General features: G+C 41.9%; 1 protein-coding gene across 6 annotated transcripts in view; it reads left to right on the top strand.

Annotated features, from left to right (window-relative positions):
• The window catches only part of si:ch211-200p22.4 (phosphatidylinositol-binding clathrin assembly protein), a 109,796-nt gene extending 82,726 nt beyond the window's left edge, over positions 1-27,070 (top strand). For 4 of the 6 annotated variants that reach the window (XM_040012571.1, XM_040012576.1, XM_040012575.1 and 1 more), the window contains 8 exons: positions 2,045-2,155; positions 10,499-10,642; positions 10,988-11,018; positions 11,280-11,412; positions 14,494-14,517; positions 20,374-20,430; positions 22,238-22,354; positions 23,974-27,070. In XM_040012571.1, the coding sequence (XP_039868505.1) occupies positions 2,045-2,155; positions 10,499-10,642; positions 10,988-11,018; positions 11,280-11,412; positions 14,494-14,517; positions 20,374-20,430; positions 22,238-22,354; positions 23,974-23,988 (632 nt within the window). In that variant the 3' untranslated portion in view covers positions 23,989-27,070. The remainder of the gene's footprint in view (positions 1-2,044; positions 2,156-10,498; positions 10,643-10,987; positions 11,019-11,279; positions 11,413-14,493; positions 14,518-20,373; positions 20,431-22,237; positions 22,355-23,973) is intronic. The other 2 variants (XM_040012577.1, XM_040012574.1) reach the window with 2 other exon arrangements.
• The last annotated feature ends 29 nt before the right edge of the window (positions 27,071-27,099 follow it).

Raw genomic sequence — 27,099 nt, 5'->3', positions numbered from 1 at the left:
TCTATATATAAATAAATATATATAAAAATTAATAAATAAATAAATGCACCAGCAGGGACGCAGACATGCGTATAATCAGACTTACACAAGTTAATTTATTTCTGTAATATCCCCTCTGGCTGCCACTCGAGCACCTGTGTCCATCCATCTATCTGACCATTCGTCATGGAAACCATCCATCCACCACCATCATCGTCTCCACCGTCATCGTGTTTTCTTCAGGGGCTAATGTTGCGTGACCCAGTCGGCGTCTTGTGTTGCGTTCCAATCCGTGCTGCTCAGTACAGAAGTGAGACTCACACAGCGTCTCCTTGTTGTTTGTTTGAGGCTGAAAAGCTGAGAACAGACTGCACCCCAACAAATTTGTGTGGAGGGGGGAAAAAAACAAGAAGGTCGACATTTCAGCGGGTGCAATCGGCCGCTTCGGATCAAAATGTAGCGCAAAGATGCGTCTGTAAGCTGGGCTAGTGCGGCGTATTTAAGGCTTTATGATAAAGGATTATGCAGAGTTTGGCCACGTTACAGTCAGAGCGACTTCCTCACTTCAGATATGAGCCTTTCGCATTATCAGGGACTCCTGACACAGAAGCTCAGATAAATGTCCCCCGTACTTTCCTCAGAAATACCACAAAGCTTACTTACTTCAGGAAATGTCAGAGGATGTAAGATTACGAGATACTGATCGGGTTTTCAGTCGGGCAATAGACGGAGGATGTATTTTAAAAGAGTACTTTAATATTTGAGGGAAATATGCTTCCCGTTGTGCTGGGGAAAACTTTACAGAGAATGTGTGGCTAGCTGAGACCACGAGTTGTAACGTTCCCATTAAAGGGATGCACTGACTTGTCCCACTTTTTCAGCTGGAATGATCCTTTTTAGGGATTTTTCTCACTCACACTTTTACCACCGTACCAAAAAAGAAATGGTATTCACTTCATTTATTACCATTTGGTTCATTCAAGCTCAGTTTGAGTCTTTCATGATTGCACTAGTGTTTTTTCTCTGCTCTGTTTTACTGTGAGTACACCACCTCACACAAGAGACAGGTGAAGTGAAGATGATAGCAATCAGGTAGAAGACTGCTCCTTCTCCCTGCTGTAGATGCACTAAAAGCTTCCCAGTAAGTGTAAAACCAAACATAATGAGAAAGAGAAAGAAAGTGCTTTAGTTGGAGCTTTTCAGTGGGTGTCAACATATTTTTTTGGTAAAGCGAAAAGCCAAACAAACAACAACAAAAACGGACTTAAAAGCTGGTGCACTGCTGCAGAAACATGGTATCAAAGGACAGCACAACGTGTAATATAGCTGAATAGATTGGCCCCAATGATGAGCTTTCTGAGCCAGCACCAAACCAGTGTCTCATACAGTATAGATGTCAGCTCGGAGCATCTCTGGGAAATTAATGAGCTTATATCCAAAATGTCAGAGTCTTCCTTTACATACACGCAAAGTTTTAGTCAGGGAAACTTGTGCCGTGACAGAATTGCCAATTACAGGTGCACAAATAGCAGCATGCTAGTTGTTAAGACCGTCACTTTTTCTGAATGTTGTAAGAGCAACATTTTACATGCAGATAATTGCATATCTGTGCTTTATGGTGACGTTTTTGGGGCGTATTCTTGTTTTGTGGATCCCACAAAGACACCCGCTCCCCCGAGGCTTCGAGCTCCTAATCCCAGTCGGGTATGCGGAAAGACAAAAAGGTGCGTCAGTGGATTTCCTCGTGCACTGGCTTAACTCTCCCGTGAAAGGCTGACGTCCCCGACAGCCTGCGCAGAATCCCGAGTCATCGAGCAACAACAATAGCAGTACACTGGGGACTGTAGCGTCAGTGCTCCTAATCTAATGGGATTAGTTAAGCAGGAGGTGCTGGAATCCTTACTTAAAGCAAAGCTGTGACTTTGGGCCTGTCTGATGGATGGATGTATGTACAGCTGTTTCCTTTGTAAAAGTGTGCCAGATAAAGCGTCTCCAGCTGCTATCTCGCGCAGCCTAAATGGCACAAACGGTGCTTTAATCAGTCATATTTAATTGCATTCCTCAGGACTGGACAGCCAACCTCTGCAGCAGAGCGGCCCCGCCATGACCGTAGATTTCGATGCTGTGTTTGGGAATAAGGCCACACCCAGTAACAACGGCCCGCAGCCTGCAGCCGGTAAAGCCTCCTCTGCCTGACTGTCCGGGCAGAGCCAGACTGAACTAAACCTTTTCCATCTTTTTATTATATAACTTTTGGCTTTGCTGGGAACAAAAGCTTAACACTTTACTAACCTTCTGACTTGTTTCCTGCGACTGAGTGGGTGTGTGCAGCTTGCTCGCTCTGTCACATAGACCTTTTGTAACACTTCAAACCCGAAGATGACTTCAGAAGCAAATGCTTCCAGTATTTTTTATTGTTTAAAGGTGCATTGTTATAACTGGTACATATTATATCCAGGATCTGAGCGTGACCTGGACAATGTGTAGGTAGCAGAACAGCAAAAGTCACAGCCATAGCTACTTGATGATCTTTCAAAATAAAATGCATATACATCTAGCACCTTTTAAGACTGTTAATGTGTGTCTATGAGGCTGATTTTAAAAAGCAGTGGTCGCAGACCACGGCACAAACGTATGCAATGAACTTGCAGACTCTGAAATGGTTGCTCGAAAGCAGGGACCAAGTCTGTGACCACTCACAGTCAGCTGCTGTCCTCAAAGAGACTTTGTTGGATCAAGATGTAGACAAAGCTGCATTGAGATGGAATAAGTCTGCAGTTAAACTCAGTTGGTTAAGTTAGTATTTACATGGAATCTGTTTGTGATTAAAAATGGCAAAGATCGCTGATTTACTTTGATACACGGATGTTCACATTACCTGCTTGCACTCAGAGTCCAGGCAGAACCTCATACATCTAAAACTCCTCCACAGATAGTTGCTGCAACCTGACATGGGTACATGGGTAACATTGCTTCTAAATCGGAATATAACCAGAATACAACCGGTTAAGCCAAGTCATTTATTTCAGAGAGATGGGTTACACTCATCAGACCGACTGAGATTGATTGCAGTGTTCTGACAGTCTGTTCATAAATTAGACGGTAATTATTTGCAGACCTTTCCAAATCCACGTGAGTTACTGGAGCTGGTGTGAGTTTGGAGACAAGTTGCCATCCACCAGTTTATCGTCGTCTGACCCCAGAGAGGGTGGTACACACTAAATTAGTTGGTCACCACAATCGGGCAACCCCATAGATGTTTTTCTAGTCAGAGGTTGTCGTCCTGTTTTTCCTTCAGTGTGATTGAGGCATTACTGGGTTTCTTTAATGTGCAATCTTTTAAATTTGAGCATTTAAACAGATCTTACCAAGCTGGAAGAAAACTGCTAAATACCCTAGTTAACTTCTGTTATCATTGTTAGTAGTGAGATGATTCTGACAGAGTGAACGGAGCTGAATCTATGAATACACTGTAAAGAATATTGTTGAATAGAGGAGTCATGATGTGTAGGAGGCCATCCTTCAGCCTCCTCGCCTGCTGCTGCTGTTGTGTCCTCCCTGTTATGGTAACAGCTTTGGACTGACTCTGACTGGCTCTTAAGTGTTGCAGGTCTGAGCCTTTTGGCTCTGAGCCCTCTTATTAGCTTACTTTCCTTTAACCTCTCAGCAACTGACACAATCAATTCCAGCGCTTCTCAACCCTTTAGAGTCCCGAGGCACTCCTGCAAAGCATATAATTTTAAGGCACACCGAGTTATCGACCACTCCAGAGAAGGTACAGCAGATAAGAGCGACTACCTGCAGAGGTCATCTAAAGACTATTTTCATCATAAAGGGAGAGGGAAGTTCAGAAAGAAGTGCAGGTTTAACTGCAGCAGCATGGAGGAAGTGTGCTGTGACTTTGTTGGGTGTGTTTTAAATTAATTAAAGGGTTTTTTTGGGGGTGCTTTTATTTCACACTTGAGGAAAGGTGCTGAAAGGTGTTTCATGGTGCCAGCCATTTTCACTGTGCTGGCGTCCATCAATCAGCCTCACCGGGATTTATCGTCCAGCTGTTTCGGAGCAGCATTCGCTCCACGCGCAGTTCACACTCGTTGTCGGGACGACTTGATCATAGCACATTTGTCACACAGATCGCTCGTCGTAATCTCGAGGAAAGAATATCCTGAAGTCACCTGGGTGAAATGTTGTCACGTTATCATTGTTATCCGGAGGATTAGCTGTATTTGCACAGCTGTAGCGCTGCCTCGTCAGACACTCTTAAAGCCGTTTCACTCCAAAGGACCTGAGTTGTGACTTTGCTCGGGAGCTGCTCGCTCTAATCTCGTCTAACCCCGTCAGTCTCCTCTGCTCAGATTTAACAGTTGGAGGCGTGCAGCTTGTTTCTGGCTCTGGACGGAGCGACTCTTTCTATTAATAGGGCCTGTGTCGAGGCTGCCACTACAACTACCAATACACCATCTGGGCCACTGGCAGCATCGCATGTAAAATCCCCCTGTGTGTATGTGTGCGCTCATGCATTATCTGTGTATTTCTATGCGTGCTCACATGTGTTTGTGAGTCTGTGCTCACACGTCTTCTGTCATTTTACTCCATCCCATCTGTCTGCTTCTGCTCGTCTGTTATTTGTTGTTGTGGTTCACACCATCCCCACCTTCCTACTCCTCCCTGTATTTCCTCTCCCTCCCTCTCCCTGTCTTTGCCTCATCGTCTCCCCATCACACTTCACAAGGCAAAAATCACCCAGGCAACTCCTTTCCATCTGCTCTGCTCTCCTCCTCCTCTTCCTGTCTGTTTTTCCTCCCTTCTTAATTACTTAATAATTAATACTTTGCCTGAATTTTGGCCACTCTTAAGCTGTATTTGACCTCTAGTGATCTTTTCAAGATTTGAGGACAACAAGCAATTTCTGCTGGTTATTCTAATGAAAGTGCTCTGCCTGCTACTGCTGTGTCTGTGTGTCCATGTTATTTAAAGCAGACTTGTAATGCATGCTTACTGCTGTGCTTCACAGTTGAAAATAATCCTTATAGTATCTTACAATGGTCTTGGTGCAGCCCCTCAGTACATTCTCTGTATATGGGAAGCTCTCCCTTGGAAGTTGGGAGGCAGTGGGAGAGAGCTGTGTGCTGTTAGGGATGTTAGCCTCTGACTGATATCATAAAGAAAAAAAACGGTTTGAACTGACCTCGTTATTCTAAACTCTGTTTAACATTAGCAGCCGCATATATGTGAGAAGAAATAAAGTTATAGTTCTGCCTTAATTCTGCTGCATTCCTCTGTTTATGATCTTGTCTGGTTTTGTCAGTGCAGCTTTCTGTTATTCACAAGCTCATAAAGACTTGCACAAGTCGTCAGTGAAGAAGTCACACTCTTAGAAAGGCCTGACGTTTGTTAGTCGCTTTGTGTAAACTCGTGATGATAATCTTCCTTCTCAGGCGGGACAAGTCTGAATTGAGTTTTGTCACATTAGCGTGGAAGCTGCGGCAGAACCAGATGAAACACTTGGACGGAGATTAAATGCACATCTTGTACTTCCTAAGAGGACTGTGTATCTTCAGTTATTACCTGCATAAAGGATGGGTTAATAGGGTTATGTTGGAAACACAGAATAGAGTGGTCTGATATTATTGAGTTTCCTGATCGTAAAACTGATTTATGATCATTTAGTCATCAGGATTCAGATGGTTTAAAATAGGGATGTGTTAGCTTTAGCTGCAGTCTGTTGGCATGATATAACATACTATATGTATCAAGTTAATAACAGGGACTTTTTGCAGGAAGAAGTCGCTGTTACTTTGTGACCTCATTCAGGGCTTTTCACCAGGGAGAACAGTGTGGTGTGTGGCAGCAGGGTTTGTTAATGTTTCAAGTAATCCTTACTGTGTGTTTACATACACACTGAAATATAGATGAATATATCAAATATGATGTTAAACTTGGTGTTTTTGACCAAACGTAATGCATTTATAGGTGCTGTAGATTAAATTCAGGTGAAATCGTTGTGTAATTGTTTCACATTTCAAATGTACAGAGCTTTGTGCTGGTGCTTGGACAAGGAGGCTGTGTGCCATCCAGTGTGTAGGCCTTTGTGTTTGGGCCTTGGCTCCACTAAACAGCACATTAGATTTCAGCTCTTATGAGGAGCAAAAGCGAAACTTTATTAAAAAAAGAAAATCACTTGATTTGATAATAAAAGGGACAAAAGTATTCCCTAACCAGCTGGCTGCTGCTTGTTTCTGGGTGAAATTGGTCACAAAGAAGGTGCTGCAGTAGAAACTTCCTCATGACTTCTTTTGATCACCAGCAAATTACAGTCATTTTCATGGAAGATGCCGACTTGCGTGCTGACTTTTGTGTTGTGCTTTTGAAAACTTACCCCCCGCTCTGCAAGCAGCGAGTGAGGGTTTGAGGACTCGTGGAACATTTTCCAAGTTTGGTGGGTGGTCAGCGAGTGTTTGCGGGCAAGTCGGTGTCTATCAGGTGTCACATAACCCTATGACAACCCACTAGATACCAAACAAATCACAGCAAGGTTTTTGGCGTAGCACCCTTTTATGTGGTATCACTGCCAGCAACCACTCATCAACCAGTTGGTGGAATACATACTTTTCCCTGGCTAGTGGGCTGCCCACTGGTCTCCTGACCCCTGTGGTTACCAGGAGGTTCCTGAGCAATCTAGACTGAAGCCTATCAGCCATTTACTTGGTTCTTAAGCTTTTAGACTCCATGGGCCTGATCCAGTCCAGCACCACCCAGAATCAACTTCAACCTCAGGACAGAATTACCTTTTATAACAGAAGATTTTCCCAAATCTGGGATAAATACGGTTTGGAAGACTGGTTTGCTTAGAAGAAAGACAAAGAACAGCAGGTTTCACTCAATTGTTGCTGTTGTTTTGGTCTCACATACAGCTATACACAGCCTATATTATTGTAACTGAACTGTAAAACCGTCCCTGTTATCGACTAAACAATCGCCACCCGAGTCCGATGGACCCCGATCCTCAACAGAAACCTGAGATGCTGGAAAGGGCTGATTAGGAGTCCGCTCCTGGGAATGAAGCGACAGCTACTTAAGGCCACTCTTGCAGGGTTATGAGGGAACAAGAGAGTTTCTGTTAGCATCAGTCAGTTCGATGGAGCTGGTAGGACTCATAGCAACAAAAAAGTCATCAGTCTGTAGATGAGAAACAAGCTAGAACCTTCACTGTCTCGAAACCACTGAAGCCTCTTCCTCCGTATCTGCCTGTCACACAGCAGCTCCTAAAGCTCTTTTTTTGTAAAGATCCCCCATCATATGTTAATACCACCCTTGGGGACATTTAGGTATGATGAAGCCAGCGATGGTGGGTACTTCATTTCTGAAAGAAATGCAACGTTTTTAAAACTTCTTTTCAGATCTCTGAGCAGTCAGCGCTGGTGTTTTGAATCCTCGATATGGATTTACTTTCTTCTTTCCCTTTGATCTTAAACTCTATTGACTGTCAAATCCATCGCTGAAACACCTAACACAGATATCATTATCTCCTCAGTTCAATACGACACACACCGCTTACTTATCTCCCTCCATCCCTGCTTTCTTCTTCTTCTTTTTGCTGCCCTGCAGCGTTGTGTGATCTACTGAGGAAGCTTGTTCCGTTCATCTGTCGCTTCTTGGTTCAGTTTAATTCAGTGGTGCTTTACTGATGTGACGATTTCAGAAATAAAGAAATATAAACTCACCTGTGTTGACAAAGTGTTTTATCACAGGAGGGAAATCAGTGTTTAAAACTAGGTTCATTTCTCGATCTCCCTTCTGTCTCAATTCCCGTTCTTCTCTCTACTTCCAGTCTTCTTTCTGTCTCTCTATATTTTCCATCCTCTCCCTTTTTCTCTCTCATCTGCTAAGCTAGCAGGAAGAGTGCTTTCTGAATCTCTTGTGTCAGCACCACTGTCAGACCCACACACCGCTTCCTAACTAAATATTATTCCTCCGTTTTTTTTTCCCCTCTCCACCATCAGTTGCCTTACTTTCATCCTTTCTCCTTAGCAGCAGAGCAATCATTTGTCCTCATTCTTGTTTTAATTTTTGTTGCTGTTCTCCTGCCTTCATCTCTCCATCTTTCAATGAAAGATATTTTTTAAATAGTTTTAGCCATGCTGACCTTTTCCTCCTCTGAATATGCACCATCACATCTCCAGGTTCCCACCATCAGACCTGTGCTAAGCCATTAGCTGAATGAGTGCTGACATGAGAAGCTGTTAACGCAGCCACTTAGACGCACACACTTCCACACCAGTGCAGGAAATTACCCTGTCATTTCCACCTATCAGAGACAAACGCAGTTAACTTTCCCATACAGAAGCACACACGCACGTTCCAAACTAATCACTGTTCACAGTCACCGTGTGTACATGACGACTACAAACAGATAAATCAATCATCTGGAACAACTGCTGCAAGCTACCGAGTCAGGGATTAAAGGCTCGCTACTGAAGCTGCTACATGGCAAAGAAAAAAAGAGCGGTTTAGGTCGAGGATATCTGATTTAAACTATCTGCTTTTTCCCCGTGTGGGTAAATGCTAAAAATAGATCGGCAAGAATTCAATTAACAGAGAGGCTAGCAGTGAGATTGAGGTTCATATTAAGGAGGCCCAACTCAGCAATATTCTCAGATCAAAACTGTCCAGCTCGGCTTCATTAAAGTGGTCGAGCCATAAGTTGATGTATTTAAAGAGTAGGAAAAATTAGGTTGAAAGCAAGAGCCTGCTCTCATTAGAGTCAGGATTAAATGTCTTCTCACTGATACAGAAACTTTATAACGTTTGTTCCCAAACTTTCTTGTCTTGTCCTCCAGCGTGAACTTCACTCATTAACTTTTAGATGTTATTTTTCTTTTTTCAGCCTTACCATTGATAGTCCCCCGTCTCCTTTAGTAAGTTGGTAAATTCTGCCTGTCGAACTTTTTGTTGTTGCGTTGGAGCATAATACAGCTCACAGTGAGAACAGCTGCAGATTTCAATGGAAATCCAGTCATTTTTTGATATAGGTGGACAAGTTTAAGCAGACGTCTGCTATTAAAGAAGCTAGTTTGTCTGTTCGGGTTAGGTAAACATGGTATTTTTGGCAACCCAAAGTAAAACAATGCTCAGAGGAACTGCAAAAAAGGAACTACATCTCGGACTCTGCTGGCCTCAGTTAACATGTCAAATGTTAAAGTTCATGACAGCATGATCAGAAAAAGACTGAAGAAGTATTGCTTGTTTGGAACGGAGGCCAAACTGTGATTTTTTTTTTTTTCTCTAAAAATCACAGTTTGTAAATCAGAAACCACAAGACTTCTGGAATGGCCTTTGAACTGATGAGACCAAAGTGGAGAGGTTTTGCTGCGCAGCACCATGTCTGAAAAATCCCAACAGCATATCAGCACAAGCACCTCATACCAACTGTCGGTACGATAGAGGAGGGGTGATGAGAGGGGCTTTTTGCAGCCACATGACATGAGCACCTTGTAGTCACTGAGTCGACCATGGACTCCTCTGTATGCCAAAGTGTTCTAGAGTCAAATGTGAGGCCACCTGTCTGGCAGACATTCTGCAAACCTCAATGAATCAACGCTGTAAAGAAGAGCGGACTAAAAGTCCTCCACACTGATGTGAGAGACTCAAAGCCACACAGAAAATGATTTCTTCATGTTATTGCTGATAAAGGCAGTTCTACAAGCTGCTGAATCACAGGGTATATTCAGTCCTGGGAAAACTTTCTTTTTCACATCTGTAACTGCAATCTAATTAGCATTTAGGACAAGTAAGCTAACATGAACGACTTAGTTTGATTACAAAAAGGCTCTCTGTGTATCACCAGTAAGCGTGTTCAGTAAACAAAGGGCTCTTTGCCAACATTGCTAGACTGTTTACAACAAATGTATTCTTTCCCACATCCAGTGAAGAGCGGGATAGAGGGGTTAACAGCGTGTACAGTTGGGCGTAGTAGCATCCAGGACACTTAAGCTAACATTAAACGTGTGTGGTAGCGTGGTTCCAGAAAGACTTAAGGATTTGTAGCTACAATGAAGGATAACTGTAACATCTCCAGAGGTAGCTGTCGGTGAGAAATACTACACCATATTCTTGATACAGTAACCCTACGAAATGCAATTTGGCTAGTAAAATGTTGATTACTACTGTAGCTGAGCTGTGCAGCTCACATTACAGCAGGCAAACAGAGTGATATATATGTAGCCTTTTGCTCCTTGTCGCTTTATTGACTTGGCATATGGAGAAATCCAAAGCTTGACAGGCCTTCTGTGCCTAGTTACAGTTTTCTAATCTGTAATTGAACAGTTGCTGTTGAGGGAAAAGGTTCATCAGCGGTCAAGTCTGCCACTCAGTTAAATTAAATATGAAGTGCTTGATCTTGCTTTTTGCTCAGTCTTTCTGCCTGCCTGTATGCCGTTATTAGCAGCCATTCCTATTAAAAATGCAGTTTTTCTGCACACCCATCTCACTCGCTTGTTTACCTTGATTTCTTCTTCAGGTTTTGATGCTCTCGGAGACCTGTTAAAGCCTACAGTTCCCACACACACCGCACCTCCTCCACCTCCCCCTCAAGTGGCCATCCATCCTGGAGGAAAGCTGCTAGCCAACGACCTCGACTCGTCTCTGGCCAACCTCGTGGGCAGTGAGTGTTGAGATTCGTGTGAATAGACCAGCAAAGACGAGAGAAAAACTCAGTTACATAACGTGGCACATGCAGTGCCTGGCCTTGAATACGTGCCTGCAGTGTACTCTCAGACTCTTAAGGACATATTAAAGTTTACTGTTGCTTGTACATAGAAGTGAACCTGCATATTCCTCTTTAACTTCATCTGTTTGGTTGGAATTTGTTATTTCTTTGTGGAAACTTGAACCTCTTTTCATGAGGGGAAAAAAACAGCATCTGAGGCTGAAATTCCTTCCTGCCTCTCTTTTCATTGTACTCTCTTAACTGCGATCACTCACTTTCTCTGTTTCCAACTCTCCACAGATCTGCAGTTTGGTGGGACCCCAGCCAAAAAGTAAGTTTTGCTGAGTCGTGATGGTGCCTTTCCTGAATTGTGCCTGTAGTCTCTGCAAAAGCAAATATACGCTTTTAAGCTGTTCTTGGTCAGGAAACTGTCAGCACAAATCTCATAAAGCAAATTTATTATAAACTGCTTAATATACACACACATCTGTGGCCTATTGAATTAGACTTTAAAGATTTGAAAAACGTAAATAGCAAATTATGTGATAACTAAACCTGAGATTAAACAGCTGAATCCGTTTGACCTCCACAGGCCAGATATGCAGTGGAACCAACCGGGAGAGAAGAAGCTGACGGGCGGCCAGAACTGGCAAAATAAGACCATGTCGACCACACAGTGGAGCCCAGCACCCATGGCCCCACAGCCCATGCCTGTACCACATGTGGTAAGGAGACCAACACATGCACAAATACCCAGCTGCTATAAAGAATTGTGCAACCTCAACATTTTGCCCAAAGGCGTCCATCGATGTGTCTGTAAGTCCTGGAAGTCTTGGATAATTTTGGTTTATCACAAAAAGAAATCTTATCTTCTCATTTGGCATTTTTGGCATCATTCCTGTTTAGTGCTTTACTTTAGATTAACCAAGTTAACTAGCTCAGATTTTGAGAACAACGTCACAAGATGTCCACAACAGCTACAAACTGGACCCAGTTGGGTAGACTGGAGGGAAACAAAGCTGCAAGTTTGGAAAAGAAAGCAAAAAAACAAAATGAAAGTAAAGCTCACTGGTTACTTTGTTAGGTCTTGCTAGTTCTGAGTTACTTTTCCCTTCAGAGTTGCTTAATTCAGTAAAATGTTATCTAAATATCCATGATGTTGATCTTCCGTTCTGCCACGTCTCAAAGGGGCTCTCCTGAGTTGAGATCTGGTGACTGTGGAGTCAAGGAATCAGTTTGAGATGGTGATTTGAGACATGGTTTGTTATCCTGCTGGAAGCAGCCATCAGAAGATGGTACACTGTGATCATAAGGGGATGGACGTGGACAGTAACAATACTCACTACGATCAGAGCATCTGCCTGCCTAAGGGGCCCAAAGCGTGCCAACAAAATATCCCCCACAGCGAGTTATTAATTGTCTTTGATAATCTTACAAATCTGTTTCTTTAATATCCGGTCTCATCATGTTTCTTCTCCTCAATGACTTTAATTGCTGCCAGCTTTCATAAATGATGCCCCAAGCTACGAAAATGAGACTTGAGTTGTGATAAACCAAAGTTATTGTTAAAGTCATGAAAAAAAATTCATGGGAAAGACTCTTTATTGTTGTTTGATGCACGGCATTTTGGGAAATGCGGTTGGTCAATGAGAAGATGCCACAGTCAAAGCTCTGCTAGCAGTTTTCTTTGCTTAGGTCGGCTCGTTAAAATAATGTAAAAGAAGTATGATTTTTTTTTTTTTTTAACCTCCAACACTAAGTATAATTTGTAAACTGAAAATCATGAAGTGGCTTATTCAGTTAATTCAATTAAATTTTATTTATACACCACCATATCACAACAACTGTCGCCTCAAGGCGCTTTAAGGTTTAAGGTAGACCCTACAATAATACTAACAGAGAAAAACCCAACAATCACATGTCCCCCTATGAGCAAGCACTTTGGCGACAGTGGGAAGGAAAAACTCCCTTTTAACAGGAAGACTTGAGACAAACAGCTGAGACCAGAAACCTAGACAGAAAGTGTTTACTGAGGTAATAAAGCAGTTAGACACAGCGGTAGTTTTCATTTAGATTTCCATAGAACTGAATAACTTCTGGCAACCTGAGTAGTCGCCCCCTGCTGACCAATCTCAGAAATGCTGGTTTAAGCTTAAATTGTCAGACCTCAAAGTTACACCTCCGGAAACCCATTTTACCTCTGCACCGCATCCTTCTACATAAATGTAACTACACGTCGGGTCAACGCATACCACAAGACTTGATTGGCGTGGAAGGTTGCTTTGTGGGGGAAAGAGTTGTTTCTGGTTAATTCGTTAAGTTAGGATGTAGATTTCCTGCAAAAGTTAAAATCACGCTTTAGGACACTTTGCATCCACCGCATTGGTGACTTTGAGCACCGCCACTGACATCATCGCCAGATGTCACCGTACACTCATGTCTTCAACCCGGCTGTGGCAGCCCAACATCCCATGTTACACAAATCAAACCAGCAGAAACGAATCAATTTCGTTGACCAGTAATTCCCGTCATCGTTTTCAGTTTTTTTCCCTGACATAAACGAGACGACAGCTAAATAAAATCTAATGCAGGGCGGCAAAAACTGATTAAATGTATTGACAACTTCTGAAAACAAGATCCAACCAAAACTTATCCTGCCTTTCTACGTAGCATGAGTCTGGAAGCAAACCAATCAGTAATCTCCTTGTGCAGTAAGATGTTCACATTTGATCTGCGCTGACGAACAGGGTGGGGTCGTACAGCCACAGGGGCTCTTTCCAGATCCAACACATCCACGTCCTCACTGCGAGGGCATGTAGCATCTTCTCATTTCACTCTGTGCCGGAAAGTTCCCAAAATGTCAGTGTAATAATTTGGCCTCCTTTCATGTTTCTGCCAGTGCTGGAGACAAAATCAGTTTAAATATTTAGTTTGGCTTCTCACAAACATACAGCGTGATGCCGAGCTGACTGGAACTTGCAAACACTTTGTAGGACATGCATCTGATCTAAAACTGTGGCACTTCTCACACCGAGCGCTGTGAAAATATCTGTGCATGTCTGTGCGGTGTCTTTGTTGTATCAGCTCGGTACATTTTATAGCTGCCTGTGCATGTAGTGTGTGTGTGTGTGTGTGTGTGTGTGTGTGTGTGTGTGTGTGTGTGTGTGTGTGTGGTTATTTGTGTGCGTTTGCTGATCCTGGCAGCTCCTGATTGTCATCCTGATCTCTTGACTGCAGTTTCTGGCTGACGTGGACAAACTGTCACTAACCCTCCGCTTCCCCTCTTTCTCTCATTTTCTCCTCCTGTTGATCTTTCCCTTTCTTCCTTTCTTCCCTCGCTGTCCGCTTCACCTCTGCTGTCATTCCCTCTAATCTCTCCTTCCTGTCCCGCTCATCCTCCTCGTCCGCTCGTTTTGCACCGTCATCCACTCGTCTTCCTTCCCTCGTTGGCTCGTGTTCTGCTTTATCACGACTCTTGTTATTTTTTGTTTTTTGTTGCGTTGTCATCTTCTCGTCCTGTTTTCTTCGCCCTGCCTTTGACATCTGCACGTTTGCACCGCGACCCCTCATTCCTTTATTATTTTCTGCTTGTTTCCTGTGCTTCTAACCTTTCACTCTCGTTTTTCCTCCTCCTTACTTTCTCCTCATCTTTACCTCACTCTACCGGTTTTGCCACCCTCTTTCATCATCTCCCGCTCATTTTCCCCCACTTTTTCCCCATCTCATCACCTTGCCTCCTCTCCCTCCTCCTCCTCTCTTGTCTTTCTCTGTTTTTTGTCCCTTTTCCTCGTTGCGTCCTGATGCAGAATGGAATGTTCTATACTAGTTATGTAAGTACTTATCTCTGTTTAACGAGCTGCTCAGACACGTCCTCTCCCGGGTATCTTTCTCTTCATCTCTTTCCCTGTCACCTCTTCTTTCACTTGCATTCCCCGGAGACGCTTATTTAAAAAAAATGGAGAGGAAAAAAAGGAAGTTCATTCTGTTTTTGCACCATTATCATAAATAACCTTCTCACCTCTGTGATAAAAAGTAATAGTCTGCACTGCTTATGTAAGCAAATTGATGTGAGGAAGTTAGAACAAGGCGCTCGTTCTCCCTACTAAAACCTAAAAGCGCCATTCTTCTGGGTGTCTTTTAAAAGATCCACGTCTAATTTATTTGTCAGCCGTTCATCGGGTTATTATCCACATTTTTCTCCCCCCTCAATCAACAAATCCCATGAAACTGAAACAAAACAGCAAACCGAGCCACTCTGAGGCGCTTCAGAAGTCTGTTATCTCTGTGGCTGAAATGGCGACGTTGTCTCGGTATGAAAGGGAAAACTTCATGTGCAGCAGAGGTCCGGTCCAGGATGCACAGATCAAAGTATCGCAATGAAGGATTTAACAACAAGTTACTAAATGGTTGCAAACAGCCACAGAGAGTCAGCTCTACCGTTTTTTTTCCTCTAATATAAACAACACTTTTCAGTTATTAACATCGATCTGTGTATCAATTTGGTCTCATTTGTTGCTTTTAATGACCCTCAGGCCTGATTTAGACCTAGAGGTAGAGGTTGTGGCGTAACCTTTTCTTTTCACGTCTTTGCTTTCATGGGTAAACAGACTGCAGTGAACAGGATTTATGAAAAGGTTGTACATTATATAAAGAAATGGCCTGTTTTGCAAGCATACTTTCAGATACTTTGCTATTTTCATAAGTGTTGAAGCTTTTTCTGATGATAAATTAATCATACTGCATCAAAATAATTAATAAATGACAGAAAAGTGCCTGTTTCTTCTGCTCTAAAAGTTTTTTTTCATCAGGCAAAATTTAAGAAAATTAAATAAGAAATTTTCCTAAATTCATAAAATGTTGTTTTAATGAGCTTACAGAAGATTCTGTCATTTTAGATATTTTTTTCACAAGTTAGTCCCAGAGTGTTTCTTTCATTTACTACAGCAGTGTTTCTTTGTCATGTAGAGATTTGCTGTTGCATTTAGATGACTTCTTATATCCAGATATCTCAGGGATTCAGTGTGTAGTTAAATGTTAATAAACTACACTGACAGAAAGAGGCGTTTCTTTGGTTCAGCTTTGAGATCGAAATGGGAGCAGTATGTGTTTGCCATCGCTACTTTACAGGTCGTTTACCTCTTATTAGCTGCTCTTGCAAACAGAAAGCTTAAGGTATATCCCACATCACTGACATAATACAGAGTTAAGAATCAAACACAAAACAAAACTAGAATATACTATAATAGCTCCTCTTAACTCTTGCCCCCCATACAGTCGGCATCTGACAACCTGCTCTGTACCCTTAAAGACTAGCTTTGACACCTCAGTATATCTCAGTTAATACTTGGTTTAATGATCATTAGAGTAGTTGAAAAATAACAAAGAGCCTCTTAGTCGACTTTCAAGGGGTAAAGAGTTTAAACACCCTGCAACAGAGCAGCAAAATCCAGCTGAAATGAGTCCCTGATGCACCAAGAAACATCTTTTTTTGTTTGTTTTTTTGTTTTTGTTTTTTAAGAGATGTGCAGGAAAAAAACATGTTGAAGTAATTCTCAAACCAGCTAATTCTTAAGGTGTTATATTATTTCAGCCTTTAACTCCCACTGACAAGCCAGCAAGAACAGAAATTGCCTATGGGGATTAATTCAGCAGCACAATAATAGGAAAAGAGAGGTGATGGGTCCCTGAGCAGAACAAACTAAAACAAACTTTTCACCTCTTACACGGTACGACACAGAAATCCTGCGTGGTTCAGTCAGCACGACAGAAACATCAGCTTTAAGCAAACAAAGCTCAGAGAGAGAATATTAATAAAACTGCTCATTACTGTCCCCGAGAATGAAAATACACAGTCTGTGACTCCAGCGCAGCTGAGATGACCTCCCATAATCCATGAGACAATAAATAAATCATAGCAGAACTGCATGAGACATCACAGGTAACACGAGTAAGCAGCTCGTCACGCTTCACGCATGATAATCGAAACTCCCACGTCTGAGATTCTCAACAGAAGGGCAAGGTTGTAACCGTCTGCGCTGGTTGGATATTCAAAAACGCCATCAAAAAGCATTTTCCCTTTGCTTTTCTTTTTTTTTTTTTTTACTGTGACTGAGACTGCAGGCCACTCAAGGTCAGAAGTCTGAGTTTGCATTAGAAAGCACAGAAAGAAGAAAGTTGCTTGTGCCAAGGAGATGGCAGAGGGAGCAGCAGAAGTTCAGCTGTGAAAGCTGAAACTTGGGATGAAAGATGCAGAGAAAAGACAGCTTTCTTTTTTTTATTTAATGCGCAGATAGGCAGGGAGACACGCTGGTGAAGGATAGAACAGCAGGCGGGAGATTGAGCATAAAAAGACGGATACAAACTCATGGATGTGTCACACGATGCACCGAGGAGCCGTCGGCGGCGTAAAGATAGATGGACAAAAACACCGGTTGAGAATCTGCAGCGGTGCATCGACACGTCTCACCTTCTCTGCTTTGTCTTGGGTTTCTTTTTGTTTTTTTGTCGTGTTTTAAAGAAGTAGGGAATAAAAATGATGCTCGCTGTCGTTTTTGCACAAGCAGCCGTGAAGACACAGGAAGCAGAGATAGATGGTTTGCAAATTAATGAGCGATTCGGGTGCAGATGACGGTAAAGTCAATTTCATCTTTAATCAGGGTTCAAATGCTAAAACCACAAACCCACTGATCAATTGCTGAACGCACAATAAGATGGATGAATTAAAGCGTCTTTTTTTTATCTGAATTGGCTTCTTTTCGTACAACTTGTAGTTCACTTTGATTAATGCTTTTGAGCAACTGTCACAACTCGCTCTACAAAGGCGAGAACTTACCTGAGATTGATTATCTCCTGAGGGCGGTCCGCAGGTTCACCTTATCTGGCTTTTCTCCTGACGGCGTCTTAACCAGAGTATACACTGAGCGAGGTCTTTGCGCTTTGTGAGAGATCTTCAAAGTTGGCCATTTTGAGGGTCTTGCCATCGAACGTGGAAAATCAGCACAGAGAGGTCTTAAATGTTTTTTTGCAAGGATCTTTTACCTCACATCCACATTTAAGTCCTGGCAATGACACTGCAGGGCTGAGACTGCGGTTCTGAAAGTGGCAGCCATCGCTCAGAAAGCTGTTTGACGCTGAAAAATAACAGACGGACAATTAAAGTAGCAGAAGGCTGGCTAGCTTACTTGTTATCTTCACCAAGGAAATTGTGTTTTTATTTGTTAACATATATAGAAAGATTTAAAATAGTCTCACATTTGACCTTTGACCTCCCCTTCAAGTTCAATAGATTGGCGTGAAAGGTCAAAATGATAATGATGGTATATAGAGCTATTTGTTTCTGACTGCTGTTGTTCGTACCGGCAATATATTGGCATACAGGGAACGATGGGGATTCTAAATACTGTTACTTTTGACCTTCGACCTCTTCAAGGTCAAATCAGGTCAAGCTTTTTTAAAATGTCTAGTCTTTGAAACTTTGCTTAAAATCCTGCTGCCTTTGTTTGTATTGGCAACATTTAGAAAATGGCACTGATGTAAAAGTCACATTATAGTTTGCATCCAAATATCAGGACAGGTTTGACCTCTGCCCCTTTTTTTTTCTCTTCAAATGTTTTATATCTTTAAATTGCGTGAGCTGCCCGGTTAGTTAGAAACATACTGCAGTATTATTACCTGTAAACACAAACTGATATTACTGTTAATACTGCGACCCACCTCCAGTACTTTCACAGCCCACCAGGGGGCCTTGGCCCACACTTTGGGAATCCCTGCTCAATCCCCATACACACCATTAAAAGTTAGTGAGCTGACTGCTCTGTAACCATCTGTGCAGAAGCTTCTCACTCGTGGTTCAGGTGGAAAAGGTCAGGTAGGCGTGCTCTTCACTGGGACCACCCATCTTCCTCCTTTTATAAATCACTTTAAATCTTCAGTGTTCAGATGCAGTTTTCTGAGTATTTTAAATGACCTCGGCTCAGTTTTCATAAGTTTTAAAATGCTGGAGTCAAAAGCTCGCATAGCGCGCACAATCAAATCAGATCGAGTGAGGTGATAAATCATCCTGTGGCGCAGTCACATTAGTTTGACTTAAAATTAAATAGTCACATCAGATGTTCTCATTTCATCAAGATAATGCAAGTAGGGGAAAAACTCAATTTTACCTGGAGCCACTTTTTTTTTTTTTTTTTTTTTTTTAAATGATGAGCAAGAATATCTTTAACTTCAGCCAAAGACAGCGCGTGAGGCACATTAGAAATGATAGAAACTGAAAGATATTCCTTCTCTGAGTCAAATCTGAGCTCTCTGATTTTATGCACGGGCTGTTAAACTCAGTGTGTCACACTGACTTGTGCTTACTGCTCATTATCTTAATATCTGTCATAAAAGACAAATAAATCAACTCGTGAACACGACTGACGGTTATGTGTCACATTTTTTTTTTTTTTCAGATGTGTCAAATTAATCCAGAGATTCTCCACATCTGTGGGAACTTTTCACGCATGAAACTGTCTGTTTGCAAAGAGCAGCGCGTCACAAAAGAGAAAGTTAGACAGGCCATGAAAGGAGAGGTAGCAAAAACAGACACAAAAAAAATCATGCAAAGCTACGCTGGAGTCCGAGAGTCAACGTGCCTCATTTGAAATGACCACAGCAGGTCCTTTTTATGGTGTCGGTGCATAAATAACAATTAAATGATGATGCTGGGGTGGTTGTATTTTTGCCAATAACAAAACTAAACCCACAAGTGCACTCACTTAATTCATGTAGCTCATCATTTTACGTAAGCCTGCTATGACTTACCCATGCAGCTAATTGCTGTGTTTAATGGAAATATTTTACCGGTTTCTCTCAGCAGTTTGATTGAGGCTTTGTAATTGTGTTAAAAATGCCGCGGTTGTCTCATTTACGATGATGGATTAGGTCTGTGAAGGCAGCTGTTTTTAATGGGTTTTTGCAAACAGTGGGGTGAGCGGGGGCTGACCTGCAGCAGAGCAGGCAGTCACGGCTTGTGATGAGGAGAGTGCAAACGCTATAAGGTGTTCCCAAAACCCAGTGAGGTGCTTCCTGGTTGTGTTTGACAGACATCAAAGTCGTATGGGCTCTGTCAGTAACTCATCTGTTGATATTAATACTCCTCTACTGTAGTGCAAGAGGCACGCCGCCCTGCACCTGCCCATATCATCTTGTAAACTGACTTCCATCCAGGATATTCGCCGACACGATACCGCAATGTACCGCAGACGCTCACGCCCATAAATTACCAATTTGTCAAGCAGAAGTCGGGCGGCGGCGACGCCGACACACGTGGGTTGTAAACGATGGCTACAAATTGCCCGTCACATCGAATTTGAAGCCTGTTCAGCTGTAGTGGATTTGATTTGCAAAGTGAGCAGGGCAGGGCCAATCACTGTGCTATTGAGCCACCCCTTTTTAAAGCAGTGGTAATGATTGCACTCAGTGGGAATCCACTAAGTACCCCTACTGCATGCTGCGTTATTGTGCTCCTAATGTGCACATACTTGAGCATTTAATGTACTCTCCTTGCACATAAAGTAGGCTTTATTGTGAGGTTTTTATTTTATTTTATTTTTTGAAGGCTTGAAGCCGTATGTGACAAAAGCCATGAAATGTTTGAGTCAGGTGCTTTTGTTCTGATAGTTGACACCTGTTTTCTGTTTTTCTGCCAGGCTCCAGCTCCCATGGCTTTCCCCATGACCACACCGCAAGTGCCTGTGTATGGAATGGTAAGCATGCACATATTAACATATTCCCACACATGCCTGGGGGGGGCACTGTCGTAGATTCATATGGAGACTAGAGCTGCAAGTCTGTATTTGTATTATTAATTAAACTGTGTGTTTTCAAATGTAGCATAACTAGCGTGGACACCCAAGTTTGAGAGCAAGGGGACCAGTGTTCACATTGGACAGAGAAGACAAAAGGAGTAAATGAGTCCATCTATGTGCGCTGTGAACGACCACCATTGAACCGAGGGGGTGGCCTATGACAGTCTGCCACCTACCATCTAGTTTTGAGATCCCTTCCCAGGTGCCTGAACCCCCACTCACAACTTGGGTTATGTGACCTCAGTGGGTCACATGATAGGATGGGGCAAGGTCTCAAAGTGGTTTCACCTGAAACCTCTGCTGATAATGACCCATGCCCTCTTTAACAGCTTGGCACATGTGATGAGACACATGTTTAACCCTTTAAAACCGGTCGGAGCGGGCACGCTCCATTTTGCATAACGATTTTAAAATCCCTGTAGAACCGGAACCACGTTAAGCTAGCACAATAATTTTTTTGGCATATGAAACCGGAGGAGTTGTACTTACATCTTATGCCATCAGCTTGTCCTAGGTCACAGTTTCCTTCCACATATAGCTTTGCAAAAATTATATAAAAAGCGCTTGCAGCAACAAAAACATAATATTCCAGAAACAGGCTTTGCCGATCCGATCAGCTGTTTAAAACACTTCCTACGTTGGAATAGACGTCAGCACGAAACTATCGTATGCCCACCTGCCCAAAATTGGAAGTGACGTCATTTTCGCGGAAAATGTAGTTTTTTACCTTCAGGGCCTTATAAGCCTGTACTGGTGTTTTTAAAAGTCACATTTGGCTTTGTGCTTTTCTGTATTGTTTCTGGGATGCTTAGAACTTAAATTGCACTGCTGGAAATAGTTTATTTTGATGCACCTGCTGTTTTCTTTGTAAATTTGCAATGTAATATTTATTTTCATTTTTCCTGCAGTATATAAAAATTGGTGTATCTCAAAAATAAAACTATGAAGACACTCAAAATAAATTTCCTTTTGTTAGAAACTATTTTGTGCAACTTTTTTGTATTGACAGTTTTGAGGGATAAGCCTCTTAAATTTCTCTAACTAGAAATATATGTTAAAAAATAAAAAAAAAGCGATTTTCAATTTTTTGTAGTTTATTGCACTTTTTTGCAATTTATATAGTTATTATAGACTTAATGCATAGATATTATCAAAATTTGGGCTATAACTGTTATATTGATGTATAGCAACTTCCAAAAATGGCACTACAGCATGTAAAATTATAAAGATAACTCTCGCGGACTTGGTTCTATGGTAGGTCAACTCCCAGGAGGGTTTAAATGCCTGGGACTCGCCACCTTCTGGTTTTAGACCTGAAGAAGCTTATTGGATGAGACGTGAAACATCTGCACGAAATTTAAAGAACTCCAGTCACCTTATTTTCCTTACAAGGCGCACTCAGAACAGCCAGTATGTTCAGCTGCTGAAGACTGTCCCACTACCTAGAGTGTAATGTTTGGCACACTTCACCTGTAAAACAAAAGGAGTTTCACCCTCAGATTAAACACAATGAGCTTGAAAACCGACTTTGTTGGGTGATGAAATCATTTTTAAAATGATTGCTCTGTGCTTGGCCACTGCTGAGCGGCTGGTTGTCTTGTTTCCATTACTGCGTATAACAATATATATTTTTTTTAAAACCTTATGTCTTTCTTTCTTTAATTTTTACTTTGCGAACATCTCTCTGCATCTTACCTTTGTCCAGGTTCCTCCCCAGATGGGTCAGATGGGTGGGGTACCTGTGATGGCTCCTCAGCCAATGATATACAACCAGCCTGTTCTAAGACCCACTAACCCCTTCGCACCCATGCCCGGAGCCCAGGTAACTCTCATACATATTTAACATCTTAACAGCTGATTACTTTTAGGAAATTAAATGACGGGATTGAAAACGTTGGACTCAAAGTCACCCTGACCTTAATAATTTGGCGAGGCTTGGTGTGTTTGTTTGGCAGTGTGTTAGCAGGATTACTCAGAAAGTTTTGAATGAATTTGCGTGCAAATTTTTCGAAACTTGAGGCTTGAACCAACTTAGAGAAGATTAACTGCTAATAACAGAGCTGCTCTTATTATGATTACAACATCAACATCAGTTTAAATTCTCACGTTCTTTGTGGGTGGCAAAACAGGAAGTTCATGCAACAGCATGCTCTTACCAAGATTTGTTTTGATCAGTGACACTTTATCAGTTATGAGGTTTTATGAGTTGGTTGTGGATTTTGGGTTTTTTGTTTTTTTTAGAAACAGTTATCGGCCCCTGGTGTCCCTTAAAAAGACATTAAAATGAAAATTTTAAAAATTTTAAATTCCTCGTTGGCTTCACTGTACACGACCAGGAGCTCCATCCATTTTATGCCTCTTTCCACTGGTGCCTACTTGGCTTTACTTGAATCAACTGTGTTTCAGTTGTTTTCCATTATAATTGAGTACCAGCTCAATATGTGTTGGGTCGTTATAGCAACGCTTCCGCAAGTCTATGACATTTATAAGCGTCGCAATCATAACGCAACAATGGAGGACGTCGAGGTGATGGTGTTCCCGCTGCTTGGTCTATGGCTTTTTGTCAGACTCGGCACCACGATTCTGGTTTTTGTGGAGCCATTTGAGTCATTGCAGAGCTTCAAAAATGGCAGTTTTTGTTTTCAATCTCACTACTGAGTGACCAATCGATGACATGCAGTCTGTTGACCTCACATTTTCAGACTGGAACCTCGGCCCATCAGGTACTAAAAAGTAACAGCTACTACCACGTAATTGAAAACCGTAAAAGTTGAGTCGAGCTGAGAAGGTACGAGTAGAAAAGAGGCATATTTTCTGTGAAAATGGGCACCTCGTGGGCACAACACCAGATTTAAGGTCAACATTAAAGAGGTGACTCCAGGATGCTGGATGGCTAGAAATTTGCAACACGACTGTAAAAGGGAAACACTGAAATAGAAAGACAAGCACAGGTAGTTTGTGAAAAATAGTGAAAAAAAAAAAGGTTTGTTTTTCCCGATTCCTTAAAGAAAATTCTCCCAACCTGTCTTGAGTCATCCACAGAAAACCTGAGAGTGGCAGACTGGTTGAAAACAAAACCAGCAGTACAGTCATAAATAACATTTGGCACACAGAAAGTCATCTCAAAAGCAACAAATGCATAGAAGACAGGGTAAAGAATGATCACCAGGTCATCTGTGTTTTCATCTGATAGCTTTTAAGAGGGCCGGGGAAGTTCAATTGTTCAGCAATTTTTAGAAATGCTGGTATTTTTCATAGACGTTTGTTTGTATTGTTTTTTTATCTCGTTTTATCTTGCCATTTTTCCTCCCCCTCCGTTTTTTTTGTGTAATTTCCCATTGAGAAATTCTTTACTGCCGTCAGAGCAGAGTGTCAGAGGGCTTCTCTGTGATCAAAACAAACCGTTTCTCCTATCATGTTCTCTCTTCTTTGTCTGTTTAGATGCAGTTTATGTAATCCAGTCAGGAGGGGAAGCAGAGTGCCAAAAGCAACATACATACAAACAAACAAACAAACAGCATAAACAAACACAAGAGGATGATGATGAGATGGACGGAAGGATGATTTGCTCAAGCTGAAACGACAGACTGACACAAGATAACCGGGCTGAAACCAAAAGTCAAGTTGGAAAGAGGAAGAGAAGATGACGAAAAGGATGGACTGAGCGATGGCAGGGGTTCGATGGGGAAGATGTTATCCTGGCTGGTCGTTGTCTGAAACAACTCTTTGCACCTGTGTGTGTGTGTGTGTGTGTGTGTGTGTGTGAGTAGCTTCTCTCTGTTTATTGTCTGATTTGTGTTCCTATCGATGGAGTGATGTTTCAGGAGAGGGAATAAGGACGAGAGAGAACGACGGGGAGGAGGGAAGAGGGGATTCAGGAAATCCTACCTCTAGTTTTCAGTCAGGCTAAATGTGTCTGACTGCTGTGAGAGTCTCTGCTGCAGAATTAGCTTTATTTCATACTGGTGCTATTTTGTCCTCTGTGGGTCACTGCTCGCCTGCAACGGCAACTTTGGAGCACTTACGAGAAGACAAGTGTTTGTTTTATTGTGTGTGTGTGTGCGTGTGTGTGTGTGCTCAGCAGTTGTTTCAGACAATACCTTTGCCACGGACCTCCTCTCCATCCCCACCCTCGCTCCCTGTCTGCGTCCACAACCGTCCACTTAGCAAGAGATTTAGTGGCAAATCCTCTTCGGTGTGTTTCCTGTAATTTTCCGCTTTGTTGGGATATATTTGTATTTTTCTGTCAGTTTTTCTTCGCCAACTTCTCCTGAATGTTATCGGGGCTTGTACAGCGATTTGTTGAAGCATTTGTTAATAGTAATTGAGCGTTTGTTGTTAAAGGTTTTGAGCTAAAGTCTTTGTTACTCATACAGCATTGTTTTTCTCCACGTAATGCTACAGATACACACAGAAAGATGGGAGCTAGCAGGCACAGCATGCTAGCACTGTATGAAATTATGTTTTAAGGCCTAGTCACACCAGAAAGTGACACAGCAAAACTAAGCTAATAGCAGTTAGCTAGTTAGATAGTAATTTGGTAGTTTGGGATTTTTTTGTTATTATCCTTTGTTTTTCTAGTGGGTAGTTTATTTTTTCTGAATATTATTATAGAAATTTAGTTGAATAAATTAAATACATTGATTAAAGAGATTAATTAAAGAGATCTGTTAGACAGTAAACTAAAGGTTTACTGAAAATACAGCTGTAGTATTTTGAAGTTTTCACTCTGAGAAACGGTAAGGAAAAGAATTGTGCATGTAGCTAATAAGCTACAACAGCATGAGGTTGGCCTACGTTAAACTTATCCAGAGCTGCACCATTAGCAATTTTCCCTAAGTCACTAAGCAGTGCTGTTTTCAAATGAAAACTCCCATTACTAAATACAAAAATAAAAGATCATCCAGGGCATCAGGAGACTGGACGCTTGTTTCTACCACAGACAAAATGTAACAACTGCCCAAAAGAGACTAAATTCTGGGCTATCTCAAAATTTTGAATTGCGTATATTGCAAATTATATCCGTGGTTTGTTGACTTTGGAATAAAGGTGCAGCTGCTGTGATGGGCCAATGGAGAGGAGCAGTCTTACACCTGAGTTTGACTTTTACAAGTTAGACCCTGAAGTCAAAGATGCTCCAAAAAAATGGATCAAAGTTATTTATTGACTCTCAAACTTGTTGTTGAGCTCAATAAAGGGTAGTCCAAAATGTAGAACTTTAAGGGCATAGGAACAAAGGAGGCCGGACTTCCTTCAGGTTTTTGAAAGGGTTAGCGCTAAGTTTAGTTATTCCATAAATGTTAGACAGCAGTACAGGAATAAATGCTCTAACAGGCTTCAGAAGAACCACTTTTCTCCCCCAAACACATCCTGGTGGCAACAGTTTTCTATCAAAGATCACAACAGTTAAACTTGATTTTAAAAAATTAGCAGACATTTGCTGTGTCAAATGTTGGTGTGACGAGACCTCCAACTGTACATTGTGTTCAACTTGGTGGTCAGTTTAGGAATAGGTAAAGTGTATATTTGTTTCATCTCTCAGTGTTAATTAGCATTGTTAGCCTGTGGTTTGTTGACTTTCTGCCTCAGTTGGATCTATCTGTGTGTATCTGTTTTTCCTGTCTTCTTCATCAGCTCATCAACCAGTCTTTAAGGATTTGAGCTTTGTTTCATTAGGTACAACTTCTTGGCAGATCCACAGTATGTGCCAGTGATCGATGACAGCGGCACAGAGTGAGTTAAATGTTACTGAATCAAGTTGAATTCACTTTTAATTGCACTGAATCAAAGTGAGTGGCTGTAAGTGCGACACTGAACCTGTGGCGTCCCCCTCGCTCAGTGGTTCCAAGAATCTGTGGGGATCAAATTTGACTCTTTTCAGCTCAGCCAAAGCATCCATCCCCATGAGTTTGACTGTGGGTGTATTTATGCATAACGACTTCTCGTGTGTCCACGTGTATCCTTACACATTTATGTGTACGTATTTTCTTTTCTTCATCGAGGGCTATTTCTGAGGGTCAAATTTTAAGCCAGGCTTGATCCGATAAGTTTAACACAAAATGGGCTTGATTTGTTTTTATAAAGTCAAATTTTGTTGCAAAAATGCACATGCAAAAATGTTGCACTCAAGTGGCTATCCTGCCGTAGCAGAGCTGTTGTTTTTGGGGGTTTTGTTTCTTTTCTGGTATGAAAAAGTTGAGGAAGATTTGAAGTGTGTAGAAGTAGTTTAGGGTTTTACAACATAATAGGTTTGTCAAATCTACCAGCCACTTTGGCGGGAAACTCAAGGTTACTCTCCTGCCATTCTAACAATGAACTTGAAGCTTTTTTAGTACCATTCCCGATCTCAGTCCAGCATCTCCATCCCAGCCATCAGTGGTTGTCCAGTATCAAACTCATCGCCCACTCTGCTATGAAGTCTCTACAATCTCGCTTCAGCCTGTCTGGTCCAGTTGGTCTTTCTCTAGGATGCTTCTTTAGCCTGTTTGTCACTGTTGGTATGTGTAGATATGTGTAAGTAAAAAAATAGCTATAATAACCAGTTTCTGTCTAGATTGTCCACTCATC

The sequence above is a fragment of the Simochromis diagramma genome, unplaced genomic scaffold (genome assembly GCF_900408965.1).
Source record: "Simochromis diagramma unplaced genomic scaffold, fSimDia1.1 OVJJ01000612.1, whole genome shotgun sequence".
NCBI lineage: Eukaryota > Metazoa > Chordata > Actinopteri > Cichliformes > Cichlidae > Simochromis > Simochromis diagramma.
The sequence above is the reverse complement of the archived record's forward strand: the minus strand, read 5'-3'. Positions and strand labels throughout refer to the sequence as shown.